We start from the raw sequence: 26174 nt of genomic DNA on the forward strand, positions 1-26174 counted from the left end.
ATTTGTTTCACTTACTGCCTTAAGTGATTTTAATACTACAGCATAAACAATGTTAAGTAGATTTTCTTTCTCCTTTGGAGCAAAAACTAGAAATGCCAAACAGAATCCTAAAGTTTCAGTCTGTTTACTTCTTACAGTTTGGGATGTCACTTTTGGTTTATATAATCATTAGGAAGAAAAAAGTGAAGTTGAGTATGCTCCTCAGGAGTATACATTAATGTCACACGCTGGTGTTTGCAATCATACCTTAGTCCAACAAGGAATTTGTAGTAGTATCCACGTGGAACAGGCTTCCTTTGTGCTTCTATTAGCTTCCAATATATGAGTAGACTTTTGACAGCTCAAAGAGTACAATCTGTTTTCTGAAAAGTAGAACAAATTGCTGCACTAAAAACCTACCAAAAAATCTATTACATTCTAATGGTGGTGGCCTAACATTTAAAGTGTTGCATAGTTTCTTATAAATTCTCTCTACTCACAAGAGCATTTTATATAAAAACAAAAAGAGAAAAACAAAGTCTCCTTTGAAATAGTTAGCATGTTTGCCTTAAGAAGTGATAGCTAACAGAAAAAAAATAATATCAAATGGGACATTAGCAATTTACATTGCCTAGTTATGAGGGGTTCCTTGATTTTTTTTTTTTTTAATTTTTTTTTTTATTTTTTTTACGAAACACACATGAAAAACCTGCAACTGACTCTTTATTTAGGAAACAGACTATGCTTATTTTATAAAGAAGACCTATAGTGAATTACCTGCTAAGTGTCCAGGTGTCTGCCCTGGTGATCCAAACCAGCTGGGGGAAACATTTTTCTTACTGACCATGCTCCCTCCAGCCTAACAGCAAGAACCCTGAAAGGCATGATTTGTTCATGCTGCTTGGACCCTTAGAAGGATGGCACACTGCTGAAGGATTTTAGAAAATTTCACTGGCACTTGCACTTTCTGGGAGGTCTCATCAAAGTTTATCTTTTTGTTTCTTTTTCTCATCTGTCTCATTTCCATGTATTGCGAGGATAAGACAGACTCAAGAGTAGAGTTAATGTGGAATTATCTCAGCCCTTAGGATTGTTTTTGTGGATGGCTACTAAAATAAATAGAAAGATCAGCTGAAAAACACTCCGTTGTTTTTAAGGTCTGAAGAACCTTTGATAGGACTCATTAGACATGAATGAGGAGTACCAGTGAGGTACCACTGAGGTACCAGTGAGGTATCTTGAAATCCTGTAAAAGTCCTGAAAACAGGTATTGAGAATTCCTGTGTGCTGTCTTCTTTCCACCCTCATCCTATTCCCTCCAAAAGAAAAGAGTTCAAAGGAGTCAGTCTCTAAGAAAAATAGTAAGCTGCAAGATTAATCTTCCATTCATTCTTTTTCTGGTTCAAGATGTATTTCCTGATCTCTGGTTCAAAAGACAAAGCTCAGAATACACAAAAGTAACAACTTTGCAGAGGAAGACAGAATGAAGAGCTGTAAAGGTCAGAAATAACCTGGTATCTTCATCAGATAACAAAAGGTGTAGTATAGAAGTATGTTCACAGCCTTCTGTAGTTTACAGCTCTCCTTCTGGTCAATTCTTTATGTCAAAAAGATAATAAAAAATTAGGCTGACACAATATTTTCTTGCATTCAGCAGAAACATAAAGTAAATGCTTCACTAAAGCAATGGAGCACATTTATTTTGCAAGAAAACAGATTAGGCTCTGTATTTGCCTTATAATAGTACCTTTGCTTTCAATGTTTTATCTTCTTTCAGAACACAGAAGTCATTTACAGGAGTTTAAATGTCTGTTGTTTTCTCCAGAGATTTTACTTCATAATATTCCTCTGACTGTACAAGCTCAGCTGAATACATCAGAGAGTACACTTATGAAATTCGTAGGTCATCATGCTGGGGTCAGGGGAGGTCAGCCACTCTGGAGGACAGAAATGAATTTCAGTCTCCAAAGGCTGGAAAGAAAGTCTTCAAAGAATATCACTAAATTCAGTAATTATAACTGAAAAAAAAAATCCCTACACTTTAATAGAAGAAAACCAGAAACAGCAGCTAACAGAAGAAAGAAAGAAAGAAATTGCTGGGATGTCTTAGCGGAGTCACCAGCATCATTGCTAAAACCTGTAGCATACAGTTTCTCCTGTATGTGCTGGAGAAATTCTTAATGAATGTGTGGGTGCTGCTTTTTAAACTGCATGTACTGAACAGCTGAATTCTGAAAGATGCCAGAATTGGCCTATGTCACATGAATCACTGGCATTTATGAGAATAAACAAAGAAAAAAGGTTGTTCTCTTTTAAAGAACCCCAAACAAAGATCTTGTCTGGAAAATATTTCTGTTCACTGGGGGATGTTACTGGTTTGCAGGGAATGTTTCCTTAGGTATAATTTGGAAGACTGTCCCAAACATGAACTCAAGTCTGGTAGCAGGTGATATGCAAACAGTGCTCTTATCAAGGAGGAGCCTTTCTTCAGTATAACTATTGTAAGGGTGGCATAACCCCTAAAAATTCAAGATGAATTTGAAATCAGCAAGTTTAGAAGAAACCATATGAAAGAATGGCTTAATTAAAGCAAGACTGTAAACTAACTTTGTTTGTTCAATTAAAGAAGCAGGTGCAGACTAAGTAAATTTACTTATATGCAAAACAGGAAAAACTAAAAGATAAAGAAGGTGAAACAATTTACATAAGGGGAGCTGATTTAATAACTGCCTAAGTGAAACAGACCATCTGGATGAAGTTGCAGAAATTGTTGCAAATCAAGGCAATTAAGAACTGCAGAACAGAAAAAAAACCCTTACTGGCATGTGACAGACAAAAAAGCACAATCCAGGAAAGCTAGAAGTATATAGCTACTGAAACAAAAAATCAATAAAACTTCTTTGAGTTCTAAAGGGAAACTTACATACATGAACAGCTGCTCAGGAACGAAAACAAACACAACAAACGTCCTTTGCTTTTCCTGTGTTTGTACATAGCATTATGAATAATTAAAAATACTTTAAAACTCACCCTTCTCTTCATTATTAAACTGAAATACAGTAAGATGCTAATGTTAGTGTAGTCCTCTGATTTTACCTGACTGTAGTTTTTAACTACTTCTCTCTCAAGCTGATCACTGAGACTTGCACTTCAGGAGGACCAATGCAAAGTGTCCAGCCTGGGAAGGAAGTCTCCTTTTCAGTGATACAGTTTGGGAGTGCCTGGCTGGACAGCATTTGTGCAGGCAAAGCTCCCGGCGTGGGCAGTAAACTGACTGTGAGCCTGCAGTGTCCGTGCAGTGTTGAGCCCCAAGGGCATCGTGGGCTGTGCCAGCAGGAGCACAGTTTAAGGGAAGGGATTACCCCCCTCTAATCAGCACCCGTTAATCTGCGGCTATTCTACTGCCCATTTTGGCCCCCCAGTAAAAAGATGTGGATAAACTGAATATTCAGCACAGGGCTATGAAGCGCCTGGGGCTCGAGCATCTGTGCTGCCAGGGGGGGTTAAGGGGGCTGGGCCTGATCCGCTGGGACCCAACAGCAGCCTCCAGTGCCTATGGGAAAGGTATCAAGTGGACAGATCCAGGCTCTGGGAGGTGAAAAAGACTTAAAACACTGATCATAAATGAAGTAGCTGTATACCAGTAACTGTATACCAGTTCAGACTGTACACAAGGGAACATTTTTTCACCATGAAGATGGCCAAGCAAAAGAGCAGATCCAGGCTCCGTCTCCTAGCAGAGAGTTTTCAATACCTGACTGAATGCTGAAATAGCATCAGACAACATTGATTTAACCAGCATTGATTTGATCCCACAATTAATGTTGATTGAAGCAGGGAGTTGGACTAGAGACCTTGAACTCTCCTCCAACCCAAATTTTCCTATGATCCTGTGAACATCAACTAATGTTGCATCGCAGTAAACTACAAACTGTATCAGACAGTAATGCTGACAACTGAATGAAAAAAATATTATTACAGGATTAAAATAAGCTACAACTTCACTTTCACTGTTACCAACATATAAAAGCAATAATTTGTAAAATCAATAAATTATAAACATTATGAAAAGATTCCAAACTAAGTTTACAATAACATTATGACACAGTCTACTTCAAAATCCCACCCACTGCTGCCATTTAGTAGGCATCCAAAACTCTTCAGGGAATAGAACAGTCCAGCAATAGAATAAAAATTTATTTTCTTTGTCTCATAATTTTTTTTCATAAAACAAGACACTCTACCACAAAATTCTTTTTAAAACAGATAGAGACAGGCATGAAAGTCAGTAACCCAGAAAGCTACGAATGTGGCAGAACAACAAATTATAAAATCATAAACTGTTATTAGGCTACTAATAAATAAACATTGCTAATTCAACCATATAAATATATAATTTTACTGTGTGTGCATATATACACATTTGTTTTTATAAGGCTGAACAATTTGCATTTGCAGAACAATAACATTTTGCCAACATCTAAAGTACATGTATTTACAGAAAAAGAGACGTGCAAGCCAAAAGAAATATCCTTGAACTGTTCATTTTAAAACTCCAAGGGTAAATAATGTAAAACACTCCAGAGAACGATGACAGGTCAGACCAAATTATTTTCCATGCTTCCTATTTAAGTCTATGAGATGTTATGCTCAGCACATCCAACCTTGAGATTGTTCTTTTGAGACATCCAATAGTCTACACGCAGCAAAGAGCACTTTCTCTGGATTTGGTATTCCTCTCTGGAGGCCAGACAGGTAAAACTTGGACATGGTCAAACCTACTTAGTACGTACTTGAAGACTTAGTTTAAACCTGCAGGCAGGTTTCTTGTAACCTGGTTGCAAATCCTCCAGGGACTATCTCAGTCATCCTGGTAATTTCAAAACTAAAGACAGTGATGTTTACTCAAATTACATCTAATAGTCATTGGATAAGAGCAGAAACTGTCTGAAGAGCAGGGATTTAAACCTACGATTTCCTACTCTAAAACATATAAGGTATCAAAAATGTAGGGTTTAGTTTTCAGATTAAGACACCCAAATGCATGTTTGTGGCAGTGAGTTACATACCTAAGCTCATGCCATCATCACTGTTCAGCTGTCTAAGCGGACACTTTCAAGTGACAGTGCCACTAAATATGCTTCAGGGTATCAGAGGCATCTACATGAAGAGAGAAAATGTGACACAAGACTTAGAGAAGATCTGCAGTCCTTTGGGGCAGCAGCTGGATACCCAGACCAAAACACTTTGTTTCATAGGTTAGGCATCTCAGCCACAAGGAGACATCTCAATGAAAAAGTCTACCTTTGCGCATTTTCATCTTGAGGCAAGTCCCATCTTAGTGAAAAATCTCCCAGAAACAACAGACAACAATCTGGTAAGTATTCTGATCACAGGGGTTGTTGCCCACAACAAAGCTGAGGTGTTCATTAATGTGGTGCACTGCCCTATTTGATTCTGCACTAAGCAGATAAGGAGAGCCCAGCTGACCAGCTAAGAGCACTTTTGCAGAGAGGTGAGTGCGTGCCTAGACTGCTGCAATGGCATTGCAAGGGGAACTCTCACTCTGCCTCAACACTTTCAAAGCGGCACAACTGTTCCACATCCCTGTCACAGTGTAAGTGCCATGTAGTTGTCATCTCTGGATACAAAACCTTGTCTTTCTGCATGCTGTGAAAAAAAAAAAAAAACCTCAGAAATCATGTCTCAAGTGAGCAGTTGCTTCAAAATTCACTAAGGATGAATATATTTCCCAAAATATCCATTGCTTTTTCAGTGGCCTAGAGAGCTTACTTGTGAGAAGGTGCTACGATCTGCAAAGAAGAAAATATGTGTCCCTTTTTGCCTGAGTTGCTTTACTAACAACAAAAATATTTTTTGCCAATCAATGAGCAAGTATGGTATGCAATCTAGGGTTGAAACTTTTCTTCCAAATAACAGGCTTGAAACAATACACATTTTGCTGTTATAAAGATGCCAGTATCCTTCTGTGTTTTGTGTCTTTTGGTTACTTACTATATTTGAATGAAGCTTTTTTAAAAAAATTAAAAGGAAAATTATTATATCAATTAAATAATTGTTCATTTTGTTTATCCCTTTCCTTTTTGTTTTTGCAACCATGCTGTGGAGGGAGAAGGAAGAACTGATCCTCTACCAGAATGAAACAAACAAACAAGTAAAGCAGCAACAAAAAGGGCACAGTAGTTCCTGAGTGGCTACCAAACTTACACACTGATTTATTTTCTTTAGTTTGGCTAAACGTATCTGATTTTCTCATGTGACTAGTCAGGAACACTTGTTTTGCAAATCAAACATTTCTGATGGAAGAAAGCTAGAAGAAAGCATGAAACAAACATATCAAATAGGAAGTTTAAGAAACAGAACAGGGGCCAGTGTCTTAACTAAGAAACACTCTCTGGGGAGCCAATTCACCGTCAAAGCCACATGCTTTTTAAATACTAATGTATTTTACATATCTATAAAGCAGAGGTTTATTACAAAATGAATGCATTTAAATTAACATGATACTGGTGTTTAAAAGAATTTTCCTGACATAAAAATTGATTGACAAGTTTAAGGGGAAGGACAAGGACTAATGCTCAAAATGTTTTGCTTTTATAGTGAATATACATTTCTAGGAGACCTAATAAAACTAAGATCTTGTTTATCTAACAGAAAAAAGGGCAATTCATTATAATAGTTAGTCTTTAGATTTATCAAAGACTATGGTTCAGTTAAGATATTGTTGAGCTAACACTTTAAAGACCTTTTAAGATAATTTCTGTTAAAATAAGTTACTTTAATTATTACTATGAATATAATACCATCACACAGAAAAAAACCCCATTCAATATCAGATATGTAAATATACCAAAGGAGATTTTAGCAATATTCATTAATTTTGAACAGAAAGGTTTAAAACAACTATTAAATGAGTTACACTTTTTAAGATTAAATCTCTGAAATCATTACTCAGAGTGAATTAGGTCTATTGTACCTAAAATTGTGCATACACAAGTAAACAGAAGCAGTATACAATGAATGTAAGAAAGGTACATACCGAGCACCAGATTTTATTTTGCTCAAGTAATGACTCATTTAATTATCAGTAACGAAGTCTGTCCTGTAAGATGTTTTACTGATAAGTTATCAAGTTTAAAATAAACATTTTTATTTCAACCAACCAGACACTGTCTCTAAATCACAGAGTAGCTACACAACTCTTAAAGGAGAGGCATTAGTCTCCCAGCTTGGAAGCTCTATACACATATTATGACTGTACTTTAAAATTCATAGTGTTTATTTTAAACAGCACCTGAAACAACTTTCTTTGTTTCATTTTCACTGTGTGCACAAACACCAACACACTTTTCTATTACAAGAAACAGCATTTATTGCAAATGGCACCTGGATTATTACATTTTTTCTATATTCAGAATTGGAAATAAATTGCATTATCTCTGAAATTGCTGTATAGACTAGTAGTTTGAAGTAAAGGTTTTTCAATAAGGAAAATATCCCTGTCTGGCTCAAAAATTTTCCAGTGCAACCCCACAACAAATGCATGGTTAAAAAGTAGGCTGCTTGTTTTAATCAATTTGCATTTGACCTGAGTTCAAAAGAACACCCACTCTCCACAAATATAAAGAAAACAAAGGGAATTCATCTGAGAGATAAAGAATAACTTGATCAAGGTTCTTCAGAAATTTGATTTTTTCTTCTCCTCCATAGTCTGAGCTCGAACTATTACTTTCTTCTGTCTCATCTTGAAGAAGTTGTTCCAGAATCATGCACAAAAGAAAAATATTCTCATACTGGGTGATGTCATACACAGACTGGACCTGGGAATGAAGAAAAATCAGTACATAAGTGGAGTGTGAAAACGTTTCTGCAGCCTAACATCTCAGATGACAGTTTAAGGTATACTGTTAAAATCTGCAGTATTATTTATATAATCAGGACACCTATACATTCAGTATGATTACTTCTAAAAAATGTTTTCCTTTTTGTGGTAACAGTCAAACAACTAAGACTGCATCACACTACCAAACAAAAAGTCAACATAACCTCCTCTTCATGAGAGTTTGCTTTACCTAATTATCCACAGGCTGTGACATACCATAGTGATGTACAGAGAAGCAACTACAATAACAGCTTTGTTTGTTTTAGGCATATAATTAGAGTTGGTGGATTTCTGAGAAATAAAATAACAAGCAAAAAAGAATTTTTACTCCTAAATACAGACACTCATCTATTCGAGTGACACCTCCAAAAAACAAATTAAAAGTCCAAATCTCAATCTCAATAGAAAATGCACAAGCCAGGTCTGAGACACTTAAAGTGGAATATTCAGTTTGTCAAATAAGCTGGACACTGACCAAACACAAGGGCACTGACCAAACTAAAAAATTTTTAGAAGTCTTACAGCTTTATCCAATATAAATTTACCTGTCCTGTATCTAGAAACTGGAATTTTACACAGAAGCTTTCTGTATATAGGAAATAACCAGTAAGATACAAACTAAAACCCTGAAGAATTGTCCCTTTGGAATTAAATTTTGTGTCCTTAACAGCAAAATCTACCAATAATATGAGATTACCTTGTTCTGAAAAAGGTTGCAATTACAGTAGGTAGATGATCAGAACTGTAAGGTAAAATCATAGCTGCTAAAAAATTAATTATATATTTTAGAAAATGGACCAATAGCTCAGCAAATCTAAAGAACTGTTTAGACCTGTGGTACAAAGTCAGATGGGTCACGGCTTCAACATGGGTCTATGAAAACCATCAAATAATTTTCCTCAGTCTAGATTACATCCTGTAAGACTTTCCAAAGTGTGAAATCTATTATACAGTCATTGGTTTCACAAAAAATGTAAGTTATTTTTGATTCCACTAGAATCTAAGAAAAAGACAGCACTTTACCTTCTCCAGCTAAAAATGAGGAAGATGCTGGCTCAGAGATTGCTCATTTTGCTTTCTGAGACAGTAGTTACTAAACCTAAGATCTGTGTTGAAGCACTCTGGGGTAATGGTTTTCAGGTAGCCTCCCACCTCAGAGACAAAATTAAGACACCAAAGCCATCCTATTGCAAAGCCTCAATGTAGCAAAAGAATTTTGCTGAGTTTTCTAGAAATGTTGAAAATTAAGTTCATTACCAAAACATATCATCCCTAGCATTGCATACTCCTATTCTGTCTCTCTGGACCCTGCTAAGAAAAATGTACAGTTCAGAAGCTGTAGCCAAGAATTCAGTATTGACATTCTTATCAGAACAGACAGTGAAAAATGAAAAAGTATTATATTATTTAATAAAAGTATATTAAGTATTTGTATGTTTCTAAAGTTCAGTTCTGCCTATCAAACTGCCTAATCTGGGAAAGCATCCTTCCAAATCACAGGTAATATGACAGTCTGTTTCTTCAAATATCAAGCATCCAACTCTAGGACAATCATGACTTTACACCGATTGTTTTGACTGTTAACTAATAGCAAGGAGCTTAATATATTTACTTTACTTATTAGACTAAACTACAGCTTTCAAAGTTGCAAAAGTAAGAGTTATTAATGATTTACTGAATTTCTAGGAAATAGATGATTCTGAAGCCCTAGAAAGTCTGCTCCTAAGACTTTCAGTGGAGGAGTCATCTGACCAAACACAGGAACCAACAAGATGAGATAGTTCCTGTTTCAGCTGATGGAGGGAAGCAAGGGGTGGCCCACAGTTGTTTGAATGTAGATGTCTGTTACATTTCACATGCCCCAGGGTGGCAGCTGTAAGCCAGGAGGAGTACCTTAGGTCTGCTATAGATGCCTGAGTTTTTGCTACTGAGTAGTTCCCAGGGTCCTTCAGCATACAATTCATCCCACTCCAAACCAGAACCACAGATATACCATGTCCTGGAACTCTACAGTGATGAAGTGTGACTGTACCCAGAAAAAAATGTCTATGTAGAAACATAATAGGAAGTTCTATGCTCTTAGTTCCTGTAATTTGAAAATTAGATGTACAACACTATAAGCAAAAATTCTTTGTTTGACTCTCAAGTGTTGGCCTTGAAAATTCACTCCTTTTACATGAGTAATCAATATAAAATGCTTTAGAAAGGCAAATGATGTCACTTCACTTACTCCTGTAACCTCAGGCTCTTCCAAGCAGTTAAGCAATTGTGTTACTTTCAGAGGGTCTTAAAAGGTGCAACTAATTGCAGCTTAGTAAACGATCTGATTATAGATAATAGAATCCACAAGTTAACTAATTAGTTTCCTCTACAAATACTACTGCATTAAAGGAAAATTGCTTTAATCACACAGAAGTGACATTGAAGAGAAAGGGTAAGTATAACAGCAAGAAGAAAGTATTTTTTGAGTATTATTTTTCTAGAGACAAACACGCTTTGAAATATTGCATTATATAACCAAGGGGGGAAAAAATCAGTCTAGAACATTTTCTAGCTCAAGGCTTATTAATAACCTTTCTAATCCATTTAATAATCTGAACAAAATGTGTCTCTATTTCTTTGGTTAGATGCCTTCTGTAGCACTGATTGATGCAACTACTACCAATACAAATTTATGCTGCATAATTGGTAAAGGGATGCCTTTACTGTTCCTTAATGGTACAGAGTCACATAATAGGCCTGTTAATCTTACCCACCAATGTGTGTGTGTGGGTAGCTGTGCGTGTGTGTGTACACACCAGAAAGTTCAGAGGGTGCATCTATAAAGCAAGTCTCATGTATATATATATATGCATATATACATATGTGTGTACATATATATATACATACTGCTATTCCAGAATATATTAATACCAATTTTAAGTAACTTTAACACTAACTCTGTTTTTCAGAATCAATTTTAAGATAATCAGACAGGTAAGCAATATGGATTTTGGACACTATACTTTATGAGATCAGTCCTCTTCAATTTATATAGATAAACATTTTAGGGTTAAATAATTTAAAAATATATTGTTTATATAAAATTGAGCTTTATGTAAGATGGAAACAAGGATTACAAGGATCTTCTAGCTGGAACTGATTATCTGCTAATCAAAATTAATTGTATTTACATCACCAAGTTCAGAATGCAAGAAGTGTCAAAATGTTTGGTTGAAATTAATTCTCCAAGCTTCTTCTACATTACATGGTGACTACCTGGAAATGGACACACATTTACTACGTAATTTGAAAACAGGGGACAAGTTCTCTTACCTGTTTTCATTATAATGCTACCACAGTCAGTACTACTATGTTAAAAGAAACTGCTATGTTCCAGGTCCCTGGCCCTTTACTATACCTCCTCTTTGCAAAACAACAGATCAGGGGGCCCCAGATCAAATTCCAAGCTGCTGCTGTCTTCCTGGACAGATCTGGAGTTTTGGTAAACAGATTAGGAAACTGTTTCCTAATTGTTCTTAGAATATTTTTGCTTTCTTGTCTTAATGGTTTATGTGCATTTATACAATGTATTCAAATGCCATTAGTAACAGCAATATAAAACAAGAAAAGAAATTGAAGGAATTCTCTACAGTTCTTAAGCCATGTCACCAGCCACAAGTCCTATTTCCAATGATGCAGTCTGTTGGGGCTGGGATTTTCACATGTAGAAGGCTGATGACACTTTCTGAGTAGAAGCAAGTAAGTTTTATTCCTTTTACATCTCAAAGTATGTACAGAACAGAGACAATACTTTACCAGTGCAAACAAAACTTAGATGAGAGTATGTTCATGGCAACTGCTTCCATGCAGCTCAGATGCTTATGTAGAAGTGTCAGCAACACCTGCATGCTTTCTGGAATATAGGAGGAATGGTACTACCTTGGGAAAACTACTTTTTTGGTTTAGAACAGAAGATTTAAATGCTGAAACTTCTGGCAAAATGAAAACAATTAAAATTAATTTTGAAGCACCATTGCATTTGATTAGAGACAAAAAGCTTCCCTCCTTTTCTATCTCTACAATTAACTAACATCTATTTAGGCTTTTTAAGTCCCATGGCAATACCAAGTTTAAATAAGTAGTTCTACACAACAAAATCCTACATAGAACACTGACGTACCAATATAAACTTTAATCAAACTGGAAAGATGAGTGTTTAGAAAGTCATAAATTGACACTTCTAGATAGTTATTTTAGCAGAAAAGTATTCTGCCCAGATCTCCCCAATCCATTATATCCTTACAGTTTTGCTTCTTGTAATTTTTATCTTGCAAGTTTTGCCTCTTCCATTTCTTGGCAAACCTCTACTATTCACCGGGGTTATAACTTATGATAGCAAAGTATCTTTTTATGTTTCAAGAAATTCTAAGTAAAATTTCACTGAAACATCAAGTGGTAAAAGGTAGTACTTCTCCTCTTTTACGTGTGTATTTTTCCAAGAAGCATAAAGGGTAGAACAAAATACACAGTAAGAACTGCTACAGCTTGGCTAGTTTTGCCTTCCAATGGAAGCACAGGGGGCAGGAATTGCAGCAGCAGCTCCTGGGCTGTGACTACTTAGTTAAGGAGCATGAAGGATAGAACAGAACCAAATCTGCCATCAAGTCATTTCCAGGAAAAATCCCCCATGGCCTGTCTGTCCCCTCCTCTGGCAAGAAAACGTAGCCACCAGAGAAGGTAGAAACAAGAGCATACATTTCTCTTGACACAGCCTATACCAATGAACACCATCTCAGCAAACAGCCCCAGTGCCCTTGCTTCCTTGCAGGTGGCTACTACAGGCAAGTACACATGCAGACTGAATTCTGGGCAAGAAAATTAAAGTTCATGGGCCAGCAGGCCACAGAGCAAGTGGAAGCTGATGTCCCACAGGTACAGAGGACTTACCCAAACCACTTGAAAATGTCTGAAGAAGAGCAAGCCTGATAGAAAATGTCTGAGCTTGATTTACATGTTTCTAGAGACACACAATCCTGGGTATGCAGTTTAATAGACAATTACCCCAACTCTTATTTTTTTGTTGATGGTTAACTTAATTTGCTGCCTTGGCTTTCTGGTAAGAGGGGATGCTCCATCTAGAGCTAAGAGGAAGGTGACCGAGACTAAACGAAAAGGAAGTGACATACTAAATGTAGTCACTGATGCTCACATAAATGAAAAACATTTCTGTGCTCACTACGCCTGCATATAGGAGGGAGACTGAAATGTTTTTTGGCATTTTAAAACTACACTTCTAACGAGTACATAATTATAACAACAAGTTCCTAAATGGAGCAATATTTGACAGCATCACCTTCTAAGAAAAATGTTTCTAAATCAGCATAATGAAAAACAAGAAAAAAAGTGACTGACTGGAAACTATCAACAAAGGTCACCATTTGGTAAATTTTGTGTTTATGAAGGGAATGCTGAAAACCTAAGTTTTCAGTAGGATCAACACTGTTTTAGTCTACTCATCCCATCTAGGTCAGAGGTTAATGGAAATACGTTTCAAGAATCACTGAATTGTTTCCTCAAGTCAATACACTCTCATTTTATGAATAAAGAAAATTAATTCTCACAGTGAATTCTATTCTTGACCCTTCAGTTTTCCTTTGAGATATCCCTATCCAGGTTACTTATTGCTGTGTTCAAGTGCTAAATACAAGAGAAACATTTTTCAGAGTACAGTTAAGAACATTTGGATAGTAGGCATTTTATTTCAAAACAAGACAGAAATCATCTTAAGTGGATATTCTTCAAACATGTAAATAACTTCTGATCATTAAAATTTACAAACCCAACAATATCCACAGTATACAACATCACAGTAGGACAAACGAGATTATCTATAATTGTTGTTTAATGCTTAAATAACATGCAGATATGAGTCTCTAAAATATTTAAGGCAGGTATGTATGAAAGTCTTTACTAGAAAGATTTTTGTTCTGTTTCTAGTACTACTGTGTTAAGATAAAGGGTAATTACAAATTATCATGATGCAGGGTTCAATTTTTTAGCTGATTAGCATGTCTCTTTAGGAGCTTTTTGTTTTGTGATCTGAAATGCCTATTTCCTGAACAACCCTCCCAAAAATCATAATCCTCATAACCATGTCAATTATTCACATGCCAAGTAAATTCAAACCAATATATAAACTCTTTGAGTATCTCAAACAAAATTCATATCATGTGAAATACCTTATATAAATTTCTACTCTCACAGCCCAGATTTTCAAAATATTTTCATATTTTATTCCATAGGTTCTGAAATTCTGTCTTTACTCATGCTGAGTATCAATTTATTCAAAAGTAGATCCCTAAGTTTCAACTATTCTGCTTGCAGATCAGGATCAATTGTGACTGCAGAAAGGGTCAAGGAATTACCAACATTTGTAACAGCTAAATTCCAGAGGAGAGACCATCAGCTAAACTCTTAGAACAATTTAATCTACAGCATGTGCAATCATTAGTCCTGGGTAAGATAGTGCCAGCACTTTAGAAGTCCTGGACTGCCCCATGCTAGAGAGGTTTCAGAAGCAACAGTAAGAATCTTGCAAAAATAGTATATGTCCAGACATAATTATTTGGCATACCTGGAAAATACTTTTGAGACAGTTTAAAGTGTTTATTCTCTTTGCTGTCTCCCAAGGGGAAGAGACTTATATCCCTGAGGCATCTATGCATTGTGCCTCTTAGCAAGGTCATCTGTTACTAGCCCTTAGTGTGACACACTGAATTACAAGAAATTCCCAAGGCATCTTAAGCAGTATTATTCTTATCTAGTAATACAATTTCTACAACATATTGTAAAACATTAAATATGTCAGTAGCAGAGCACTGATGTTTTCCATTTTGGAGTAAGAATCACAATTGCCTTGCAAGCAACATAACGCAGACACAGAAAGCTTTAAAACCCAAATTTTAATCCCCTTTATCCAATTAAAGAAAGCTAAAATATAAGTCACAAAGCTATCTCAGTTGGAAAGAACAGCCAAAAAGTATGAATCTGTGAACTTTCTTAGGATAATGGGAATTTATAAACACATTTTATTCCAATCTACAAGGCATACACTTCAAATCTGACTTCTCACATATATGTTATTTTTGAAATTTATTCTAAAATTATAAAAATTAATTTTTCATAAGTTGAAACATGAAATATGTTTGATTTTGGTTTTGATTTTTTTTTCAGAAAAGGATCTGAAATAAAGATTGCGAATATATCTATTATAGTGTGGGTCCTTCCAAATCAAATGGGCTACTTAAGAGTATTTCTAACTTGAAAATGAAGTTAAAGATCAGACAATCACATGTAAAGTCTCTACCAGGAGAAAGCAATCAACAAAACAATCTAATAAAATTTCCCAGTTATTTACTTCAGTATTAGAGAAAGGGTTTTTTTGTGGTTTGTGTTTTTGGAGGACTTGCCTACTTACAAGTGTAGGAGTACTACATGAAATAACCATATAATTGAAATAATACATGCTGTTTGTTGAAAGAAATTAGTAAGAAATTAAATTCTCATCCTGCAAGAAGTGTTGTAAGTACAGCAAGGCCAGTGATCTAAGCAGGTCTTTAAAATAAACATCATATATATAACATTTTTATAGGTAATAGGACACCAAGGTAATAAGATTAAGTTTTGAATAATAACAATAATTAAAATTCCTCCATTAATTAAATCATATCAGAAAACAATGATTGCTGAAAAATACAGCTACATTAGTTTCAAAGGATTTGATAGTTTACCTGTTTTAGAAAATGCACAAGAAGCTCTGAAAATAAATAGCAATCACATTGCTTTAGTGACTCCAGTACTGGGCAGGCAACCCTGACAGTAATGCAAAATACACATTTATTTGCACTGAATCATAATTCATTAATTTTTGAAAATAAGTTTTTCAACATGCTTTTCATCTCACAGGGCTTTTTTTTTTTTCCTAAAAGTATTGTAACTTTGCCTCACATAGAGCTTGACTTCCTAAAATTATCTCTTCCAATGCTAGGGATGGAAAGAATCAACTGAACCTAGCAAGTGGCAGATGGCTTGTCCAAGAACAAACCAAGGCAGAAGGCTATCACAGAACGTGCCCTTCAATTGCTTGCCACAGGACACTGTGAAAGCTGAAAGCTTGTATGGAGTGAAAGAAAAGTAAACAGTTGTGCAACAGTGAAATCCACAGATACACGTACTCAATCAATCAATCAATCAATCACTCTTCACCTGGAAAAGCACAAACAGATGGATACTGGGAAAATGTTCTTGAAAACATCTCCAAACTCCTCTGAACATTTACTGTAAGCACTGTCAGAGGCAGAATGGCCATTCCCATGTTTTTCTATCTCTCAGTTTAATTTACTGCCCCACCATCTACCAATGGTAAGTTACTTCGGAGAAAATCTTCCATTTTTTAGTTTGCAGCTCTGGAAGCTTACAACCATTGGATCTACATGTACCCCCCTTCATTTTCAATGAGATCAGTCCTTGCTCCAAAGCCAGGGACAGAATCCACCACTCCAGGTTCAAAATCACAAAGAAAAACAGCCCATTCATAAGCAAACCTAGGTGGTTTCGGACTAACTGAGAACAAATGTGTGTTTGATGCTTGTATTTATCTGATGAAAAAGAAAACAGAAAATCTAGGAAAAAAACAAGACAAAACTAAACACTTAAGAATGAGCAAGAGGAGTGAGTCTAGTCCCTGTGTGAGGAGAAGGACAAACCTGGTTTGAACACAAGCTTAATGTTTGTAATGTTGACATCTACTTTCTGAATCCCTTTCATCCAAGGATTCAAAGCCTCTGTATACTTTCAGTAGATAAACAATGATACTGCTAAGAAGACAGGTCTCCTTCTACTTATGCAGTTATTTTTCCTCTTCCATAATTAGAGGCTTAATATTCTATAACTGTTCAAGGCAATATTTAACTTAATATTGAACCAACCTTTGCATTTGATTTAGGAAGAAGTGTTTTAGCTATCTATTTATCTTTCCTCTTGTTTTAGAAAAAATCTTGTATTTATTGTATAGATAAAAAGTCTTTAGGAAACTGTTTATATTTCACATATATATGTTTCCCCAAACTATTTTCCTAAAATGGATTAATGTCTTCCTTAGATACAAATGAAACAGGACAACAATGGTTTTCAGTGATTCTACCATCTGTCTTAAACACCCATATTCCACTACAATTATGTTACCAAATCACATAACAACCTCTGAATTTTCAAAGAATACCATGAGAGTCTTCCAAACTTTAGCTGTAAAACTCAAGAGACATGGGAGACATGGAAGACTCGAGATATAATTTAATAAATAGTTGACAAGTAATGTCATTTTTCTTATTTATAGTATTTAAAACTATGTGGAATATATATGTAGAATAAATCTTGAGTGGGTTAATCAAATTTAACAACATGAAAATATTGCTTATTCAGCTTAAAGATGTGAGAAATTACAGATTCAATGTATTTAATTGAAAATCACATAAAATATAAAATGTCATGAAATCATGAGAACACCGCAGTGTATCTAAAAGTTTGCATACATGCATCAAAAATTAATTTTGGAAGGAATTAGACCTTTTGACTAAAAACATAACAAAACAGAAAATGGAACAGATTGCTCTCTACAATCTTTTTAGGCTTTACAGAAACCAGATGGGTATGACTGTAAGCAAATACAGTTTTGCTTTCACATTTTACTTTTCCATTAATTATCTGGTAGACTCTTCTGGAAAGATCCAAACCAAAAAGTTGTCTAGACAACTTCACTTCTTCAAATTTGTTTGTTTGTTTGTTTCAACTGCTTTAGCAGCACAGTAGTGTAAAACAACAGGTTTTTAAGAGCTCCAGAATAGCAGTTTAGAATGTGTGAGTGTCATGGTGCTGGACAGCACTGACATGCAGCTCAAGATTGGCCTTCTAAAGTTCAGCACGCCAGCAGTAAGTCAAAAGACAGTTATATTTAGGAAGATCCTTTTGAAACTGAAAATCTTGTGTGAAAATTGCAGCATCCTGACAGAACACAAAAAAAGCAGAGTAAACTTGAAAGGGATTAAATTCTAAATTGACCGTCAGAAGCCAACTAGTTTTTCTAGTTTTGGAGAAGAAAATATAAGAAATACACAGGAAGGATTATGTACAGGAAAATGCGTATAATTCCAAAATTTATTATATCAGGTGAAACTAATAATGAAAGAATTATTGAAGAAAGTTCCATGCTCTGAGTACTATTAAATAGTGAAATTTACTAGGTCATACCAAGTCCAAGGGTTCCTTTTCATAAAACCAGAATAGTTTGACTCTCATTCGAAGTAGTCTGGGGAAAGTTGTCTGCTATGCAAGTACGAGTTTCTACATGGCAAACCTGTCACCTGGATGATTCTGTATATCTCAGATATGTAGGTTGACAAGGGTATAACTGGCCTTGACTAAAGGAAAATGTCTTCAAGAGTGCAGAGTCAAGCCAAAATTTGGATGTACAATGCCACTATTTTCAGCAAGCACAGAGTTGTTTATAGCAGGCCTCATTCCCTGTGCTAGAAGGATACTATCAAGAAAGGAATCTGGGAACAGAAGGGCTTGAAATTACCTAGAGGGAAGCTGAAGAGAATTCAAGAATATTTACATATGGCAAGAGAAGCATGTGATTTTTTGCTCTGGTATAATTTCTTATGCCAAAACTTCAACACAGTTCAGTAAAACGAACTAGAACTGAAAAGTTGTGGGGAACTGCAGACTTTTTTATTCTTCACAGAATTTTTGAAGGATAATGTTCTGAGATTGAATCGGACACATTAGAGCTGAATACCTTAGCAAAATTACTGATTACTTTATCAAATGGCTTTGCTAAGACAAATATTTAAGAAAAAAAAGCTAAAAATGAGCAGAAGTCCACTCTTTTGCACTGAGTCACCCAAAAGGAGGCTATTACAACCAAATGACAGAAATATTATAGAAGTTTAAAGCAATTAAATTTGAATCAGAAGCATTAATTCTGGGAAAAATCACAACCAGAGGAAAACCACCCGAACTGGAGCTCAAAGTACATTCAAAGTCAAAAAGGATCTGAAAGAAGCACACTGAAACAACACTTGACTTGAGAAACCCAGCAGATAGTGTTTTAGGTAAATGACTGAGGTGTCTGGTGAATCTGTTACAGAAAGCTGACACAAATGTACCTGTAGGGACCCTGTACTTATGGGACCCTGATAATAGTAAGCCAACGTTTGCAGAAACACACTGTCATTCATGTGAATGTGGTATGACAGCTGCATAAAAGAAATGTCACAGCACTGAAGAAAACCAGAATAAAACCAGAGAATAACATAAACGATGGCAGCAAAAGAACGGCATGTCAGGGATGCCACTGGAAGTCAAGAACATACTTGCACTTGTTGGAACTGAATTTTAGAATGGCTTGGTTTGGAAGGGACCTTAAAGATAACCTAGTTCTAGTTATTTGTCAAAAAAAAGGAGCTGAAATCCACTTTTCAGCTAAGGCTGTAATTTCCTCTGATGGCCTGAACCAATGATAATATTACATGAACTGCATCTGTAAACCTCTCCTGTCTTTCTTAGCAGTTACAAACTGCTCTGCCATTCCTTTCCATTTTGTACTCCCATCACCATCCTTTTGGCTTTTCTCTGTTTTTTCCATTCCCCATCTCTAGAAAATAGAAGACAAATGTCCCACTGGCATGACCATGAGACTGGGCCATGTCTCTGATTTCGAAATCTGGACAAAATACATTTTTTTTTTTTTTTTAATCTGAACTTCCCACAAGAAAATGGTATTGGGGAGAAAAATGGAAGAGTGGAAAATAAGCAAGTCTTCAACCTGAAGAAAAAGACACAAATCTCTTTACATTCACTATAAAACCATGAATATTTTGAAGCAGACTGGACTAGCAAAATAATTAGCATTATGTAAAACTCTGCAAGCTGCTTCTATGGGAAGCTGAGTTTGAAAATGCAATTAGGATATGGTATTTACCTGAACAATTTCAAGGCTTAATAGAGTTTCAAGAAGGTTACAGAAAACAGTCCCTAATCCTCACTACCATTAAGACATGACCTTTTGTGTAACACAACAAATAGCATCATCCTACCACAATTAAGATAATCTACATTCAGTAAAGATTCTCAGAGAGAACTCTGGTCTTTCTGCAGCTGCCAGCACACTTGTCAGGTTTACTGTGCATCAGAATGCAATGTTAGATATAGCATGGTATTGATTAAAAAATTGGCCTGAAAAGATTAGAAAAATTTTAACATTTCAGAGGATGACTAGCCTTTCAAAGAGATAGCTAAGTTTCAGACTGGGACAGATTTGGGTTTTTTTAATTATATGATCTGGAAAAAGAAATAAAGCATGTTTCTAACTGTGGACTAGATGGAAGAATTCAAAATACCTCTAGTTATTTTATGTACCACATTATTTACAATCAGGTAATAATTACCAGTAGGCAATACATACAAGAATTTAGTTCAGCTTTTTAAGTGCCTCTAGGAATACAATTCTTTCCTTTTTGCTGTAATTTTAATGCAATTTAATATAATTGCTTAATTTATCAAAAAAGATTTAAATCACTGTTAAAGATATTAAAATATCATATTAACAAATCATACTAAACACACAGGCCACATAGCTCTTCAAAATTATTTCAGATGACTGCAGGAATATATTAACAATAACATGACAGAAAATCATTAGAGACTGACTCATTTAAAGAGGAGAGAAGAAACAAAATCAAATCCTATCAGAACTGAGGTAAATAGATCATCTTTGGTATGCTGTAACTGACTCCTAGCAAATTTCTAGTTTTTAGAAGGTCGGGACTATCCGGTATAACAATTGTAGCATTACAAATGAGTGAAAGCCATCAGCTGCAGTATAAAGAAACCCTCCTATTTTAATGCTCAAACTTGTTTTATAAAAAAAATGTCACTATTCTTGTGCTTGTGCTTTTGTGGAGAATATCTATACATAGGGAAAACTTCTGGGATAATACAGCAACTTGCAGAGTGAACAAATAAGAAAGAGAATACTGCTGGATTTTTATGGCTCTAAGGTAGCCATGCAATTAATTCCTTCAAGATTCCCCAATGACAGCAAAATAACCAATAGGGAACTCATGCTCCGACTGTTTCTGCTACCGAATTTAACTCATTTAAATTTAATTAAGGTTCTTCTATGCCATACAGACACATAGTCATTTATTTAGTAAAGCTTTTAAGATTCCAGTCTGAAATGTAAAAATTTCTCATTTGGTTTTGTCCCAGTTCCACCTCTCTTCCTTAATACTCTGTATTTTATAGTTCCTACCAGAGAGGGAGGAGATAGGATTATCACCATACAGAACTATAGCTCATTAAATGTTCTTTTTGGTTCTCAATCATCTGGACAATAAGAATTTAAAGACTTTGACTTTCTTCACTCTAAAGGGTTATTTAGACTCCTTCCACCTACTGTTCCCTCAGAGGGATCTTAGTCTAGTGTTCAGCAAGGTCAACATTGAACCATTATTACTACTCTGTCTGTTACTTTACTTTCCCATGAAACTTCCTCAACTACTATATTCTCTTTCCAGAATAAAATATGACCTATCATTTGTTCCAAACACTTCTGTCCCCAAGTGACACAGGATTTAGCAACAAGAAGGAAATCTATTTTGGGGTTTTTTTCCAACCCAATTTTTGAATGTCTGAGATTGTATATACTCATGTGTACAAATACTCATGTGCAGATGAAGGAACTTAGTATCTTAATTTTAATTCCACTGTCTTTTAGAAAAAATAAAAAGGCAAAAATCTTAGCTGAAGAACCTTCTTTCCATTTATAGGAACTTGCACTTGTTTTTAGGATCAGAAGAAAACTTAACCTGTTGTGAAAGATCTTAATGAGAAATGGAACCACTTCTGGCTGTGATAATACAAATGTACCCACAAAGATGTAGAGTAAATGCAATTCTCAAAATAAGGGATTATAGTCAAAACTGGAAATAGTAATAAATAAGAGGAATGTATTAGGCCTCTTGGGTTTACTACAATGTGAGAGTAGGTATCTTATAAAACTTTTCTCAAATTATGCTGTCATGTGGGTGATGGTAGCACCATTATTTAAGTGGACCCAACTCTGGCTGTACTTGTGGGACAGTGAAGAAGTATAGCCCCACTATGTGCGATGCACAGAACTGGATTCCTCTGAAAAGTAACTGTCATTAAAGCAAGGGATCTTAATATGGTTCTAAAATCTTTAGTGAAAAAAATACCTCATCTACTCTATCATTTGGAAGAATGAATTACCTACAGGTAGATGACCATAGGGAAAGGCATTTTTCTAGGTAAGCACAGAGACTCAAACTTGAAGGTACTCCTTATGAAAACTGTACAACACCTTGCTTGACAGGGAATATCAACACAACCACTGTGGCTGCCTATAACATCCATATGACAAATGAATAAACCTTGGAAGAGAAACTCTTGAAGACATTACAAAAACATTGGTCTGCCCATTGAGGGAGGGCAGTTTAGGCAGAACTTTAAATTTGTGTAAGTACCTTAATAACTAGCTAAAGAAGGTGATGATGCAAATCACTGCAACTTCTTCCCAATTCCAATGTCATGCTTCTGCTCTTCTGCCTAGAACTTAACTTTCATTCACATTTATATTCCACTTGCTCCCATGCAGGCACAGAAGTATCAACCAACCTCCTTCACCCAAATGAAATGAAAAGTAAATCAACATATGTTGATTTTTTTTTTTTGGTTTTGGCTGGTTGGTATGGGGTTTTTTCTTGGTTTTGCTTTGTTTTTGTTTAATTTATCTATTAATTACACAGATTGAAACTGGAGATTTTTATGACTTTGCCAGATTTAAAGTAGCCCTTGTTAACAGAGAGATATTCTGGCCAACATCTGGTGAAAAAGGAAGCATTCTAGACATGGATGTAGCTCTTCTGATATACCACAATCTTTAAATAGTAATAATGAAGTGATGCCAGACACAGAATATGCATCTCCTGCTGGTGTTGAAACATGAAACTGAAGACCTCCTTCTTGATAAAGTCAATGCCTTTTGCTGCCTTTCTTTGGCTTCATTGGAGGTGAATGACAGAGTTGCTACTAACAGCAGAAATTGTGCAAAGCTTCACAAATTTTTTTCCTTAACACTGAAAAAAGGTAGTAGAGCCTGAAAAGTCAGCTTTCTGCCTTCACTCATCAGTTGGAAATCATCATTGTTTGGGACAAACATCTTTCATTTCACAGCTCTGTTTGAACATTAAGTTCATGCTGCTTGACTTAAGACACTGCCTTTTTGTCAAGCAGAAATGCCCAACAGCAAACAAGGTAAACTATATTTGGTGATTAGTGGGACTGTAAGAATTGGGAGATTCAGACAGTCAATAGAACATTCTTCTCAAACCAATGTTTTCTCATCACATTTCTATCAAAAAAAAAGAAAAAATAGTTTAACAGATCAGGTGGGTAATCCACTTGCATTGCTTCTTTCAAAGGTGGGAGACTATTGTGATGATGGAAATTATATGATCATCTCATCCTTGCCAACAGGTACCACATTCTCCTTCTGAAAAACCAAAACAGTTTTGGAAACATTCAGAAACACCTTTTTTTTTTCCCCAAAAAAATTCATGTTTTTTAATTCTTTAGTACATCTATGACTCCTTTTTTAAATGGCAGCAACCCCTAACAGTTTCTGAGAACAAGATATATGTTGGAATCTCAGTACTGCCAGAATTTACTCTTCTAACTCAGTCTTTAGGATCCATTAGATGTGGATCCTCAGAGAAGCACAAAGTATTGACTGAAAATTCTGCCTTAGAGAGAAGCACATCTGCAGTGGTATCAACAGCCAAAATGTGGCTTCTATCAACAGATAAGAGGTGAATTAGGAAGAAAGATTACAGAGAATTAGCTCATATGACAAGAATTTTTATGGAATATTCACACAGTGAATGGAGATAGAATGTTCTTGTGCAGGATCTGAAGATCAGGAAAGAAAATATACTAGATATTATCTTTGAACAAAGGTGTCTCTTTCTCAGATGCAAGGATTTTTCTTACCTTCAAATTTCAATTTAGTTCTTGCACAATGATAAAGGGCAGGAAAAAATACTCAGTTTCTCTTCTTTATATCATACACTGATTTATATACTTCTGTTGTAACTCTCACTTGTTTGCTCTTTAAGTCATAATCTTTTGTTCTCTCAGAATCAAGGATTTTACAAGTCTCTAAATATGTTGTGTTTATCCAAAACTCTCTCTAGTCTGTTACATAGTTTCTGAGAAGACATTATCATGTGACCAATTTTGCTGCCACTCTCATTTATATCTTTACTTGTTTCTCTTACAACCTTAATAAATATTTCAGAACAGTTGCTCTGCATTGGAACAATAGCTATAACCTTATTTTCGGTACTTGGTTAATGACATTGAAGAATTAACTCTTGAGAGTTAAACAAAATAATAATTCATTACATCAATGAATAAAAATTACAGTAACCACAATCTTCAAAATTTAAATTTACAATAGCTAGTACCACCTTGCTACCTTAATTGATTTAAGAATAATGATAAAATACTTGGAGTGGTTTTTAATTTGCTGCTCTTGCATGCAGTATGATTTATCTCAGGATTTAAAACTGTGCTTAATTGCATAATAAGTGATGGCAATATGTGCAACAAGTTTTTATTAATATCACTGCCTGTCATACTTCATATTGAAAACAATCTACATTGGCTCACCTATAAATTGAACTTGCAACACAGGCCTACTTCACACTAAGTAGCACATTAGTATTCTACACAGACTGTAATTGCCCTTCTACTGCTTTTATAATACTTGTGTTTTGAAATGCTCTCCTTGCATTTATATTAAAAGCATTTGAGAAGACAGTCATTGAGTGGTGGGAATAATTTTGCAGGAACACAGGAACATTTTTAGATTTATTTTGACTTTGTGTATGTCTGAAAGTATTTCTTTGGTATTTGTTTTTAAAGAGAAGTTAACTAATTAATGTACAGTGATTACTCCAGTAACTGCTGTATTCACTGCAGAGACAATCAAGCTCAAAATTGTTTTAGAAAGATATAGCATGATAGTAACATGATTAGAGCATACTGACACAGATGATTAAGAGACTCATGCAAATTCATAACCTCTTTTAATAATGAACTCTGGATGTTAACATGGTTTGAAGGCAAATGAAAGAGGAGAAAATGTGATACAAACACAAATTATCTATAAGAAAATTACCATAACACAATACTTAAGGATAGTTTTGGTGAGAAACTGAGATAGCAAGATTGAGTCTCCTGGTTCAGAATGGTATTCTCCAATTTAGTGCTCCCACTGAAACCACGCTGCCACTTGCTCCCCCTCTGCCCCCTCCCTTTGGAGGGCTGGAGAGGCGAACTGGAGGCACAAAAGCTGAAGATCATGGGTCGAGATAAGAGCAATTTACTGGAAATAGCAAGGAGATATGAAAGTGAACAGTAACAGCAAAAATACTAATCACAGGGTGGACAAGAAAGAGTGGAATGATTCACAGAAAAACACCACCACTGCTCCCATAACTGCTCCCTCCCCACACCATGGCTATAGGAAAGGAACCCCTTTGTCCTCAGAAGAGACACCCTTCCTCTTGCCTCTGGCAATGACTTGAGGTGGTATAGAATAACCTCCTACTCCTGGCCATGTCCCCTCCTGGCTACTGTAAAAATCAATCCTGTCCTGGCTGGGATCAGGACACTGGGAAATGTAATGTGTCTAACAGGTGACATCCTGTGCTGCTAACCCTTTCATGTTGTCCAAGTGCTGTGGAAGGCAACACAACGACACAAGTGTTTTTCCTGTTTATTCCCAGACTGGTTTTACTGTTCTTATTTATCAAATGTGTATGTTATGTAAGGGGTATGTCAAGTGGTATGGTAAAGAATATAGTAAACTGTGAAGAACAGCACAATCTGTTAGTCTAAGTCAGCAAGTAGGCTGTACAAAAAAATGTAATTCTTTGTAAGAAAATGAGACATCAGGAGCACTTTTATGTACTGACTTCATTTAAAAGGATATATACAAATCTCCTTCTCATTTCCAACTTGAAATAAATGGTTTAGGTGCTTCACTATGGAAACCACTTAGGGTTTGCAAACTGCAATACTGCAGGTGAGGTGCACAGAAAAACAAAATCTAAGATGCACCCTCTTTTCTTTAACTAACAGTTCAAAGAATACCTGTTGGGGT

General features: G+C 35.6%; 1 protein-coding gene across 2 annotated transcripts in view; it reads right to left on the bottom strand.

Moving 5' to 3' along the window:
* Positions 1 to 7066: 7066 nt before the first annotated feature.
* Positions 7067 to 26174, bottom strand: part of MEI4 (meiotic double-stranded break formation protein 4) — a 69574-nt gene continuing 50466 nt past the window's right edge. For both annotated transcript variants that reach the window (XM_053938606.1, XM_053938605.1), the window contains one exon: positions 7067 to 7820. In XM_053938606.1, the coding sequence (XP_053794581.1) occupies positions 7569 to 7820 (252 nt within the window). In that variant the 3' untranslated portion in view covers positions 7067 to 7568. The remainder of the gene's footprint in view (positions 7821 to 26174) is intronic.

Source organism: Vidua chalybeata, chromosome 3 (assembly GCF_026979565.1).
Source record: "Vidua chalybeata isolate OUT-0048 chromosome 3, bVidCha1 merged haplotype, whole genome shotgun sequence".
NCBI lineage: Eukaryota > Metazoa > Chordata > Aves > Passeriformes > Viduidae > Vidua > Vidua chalybeata.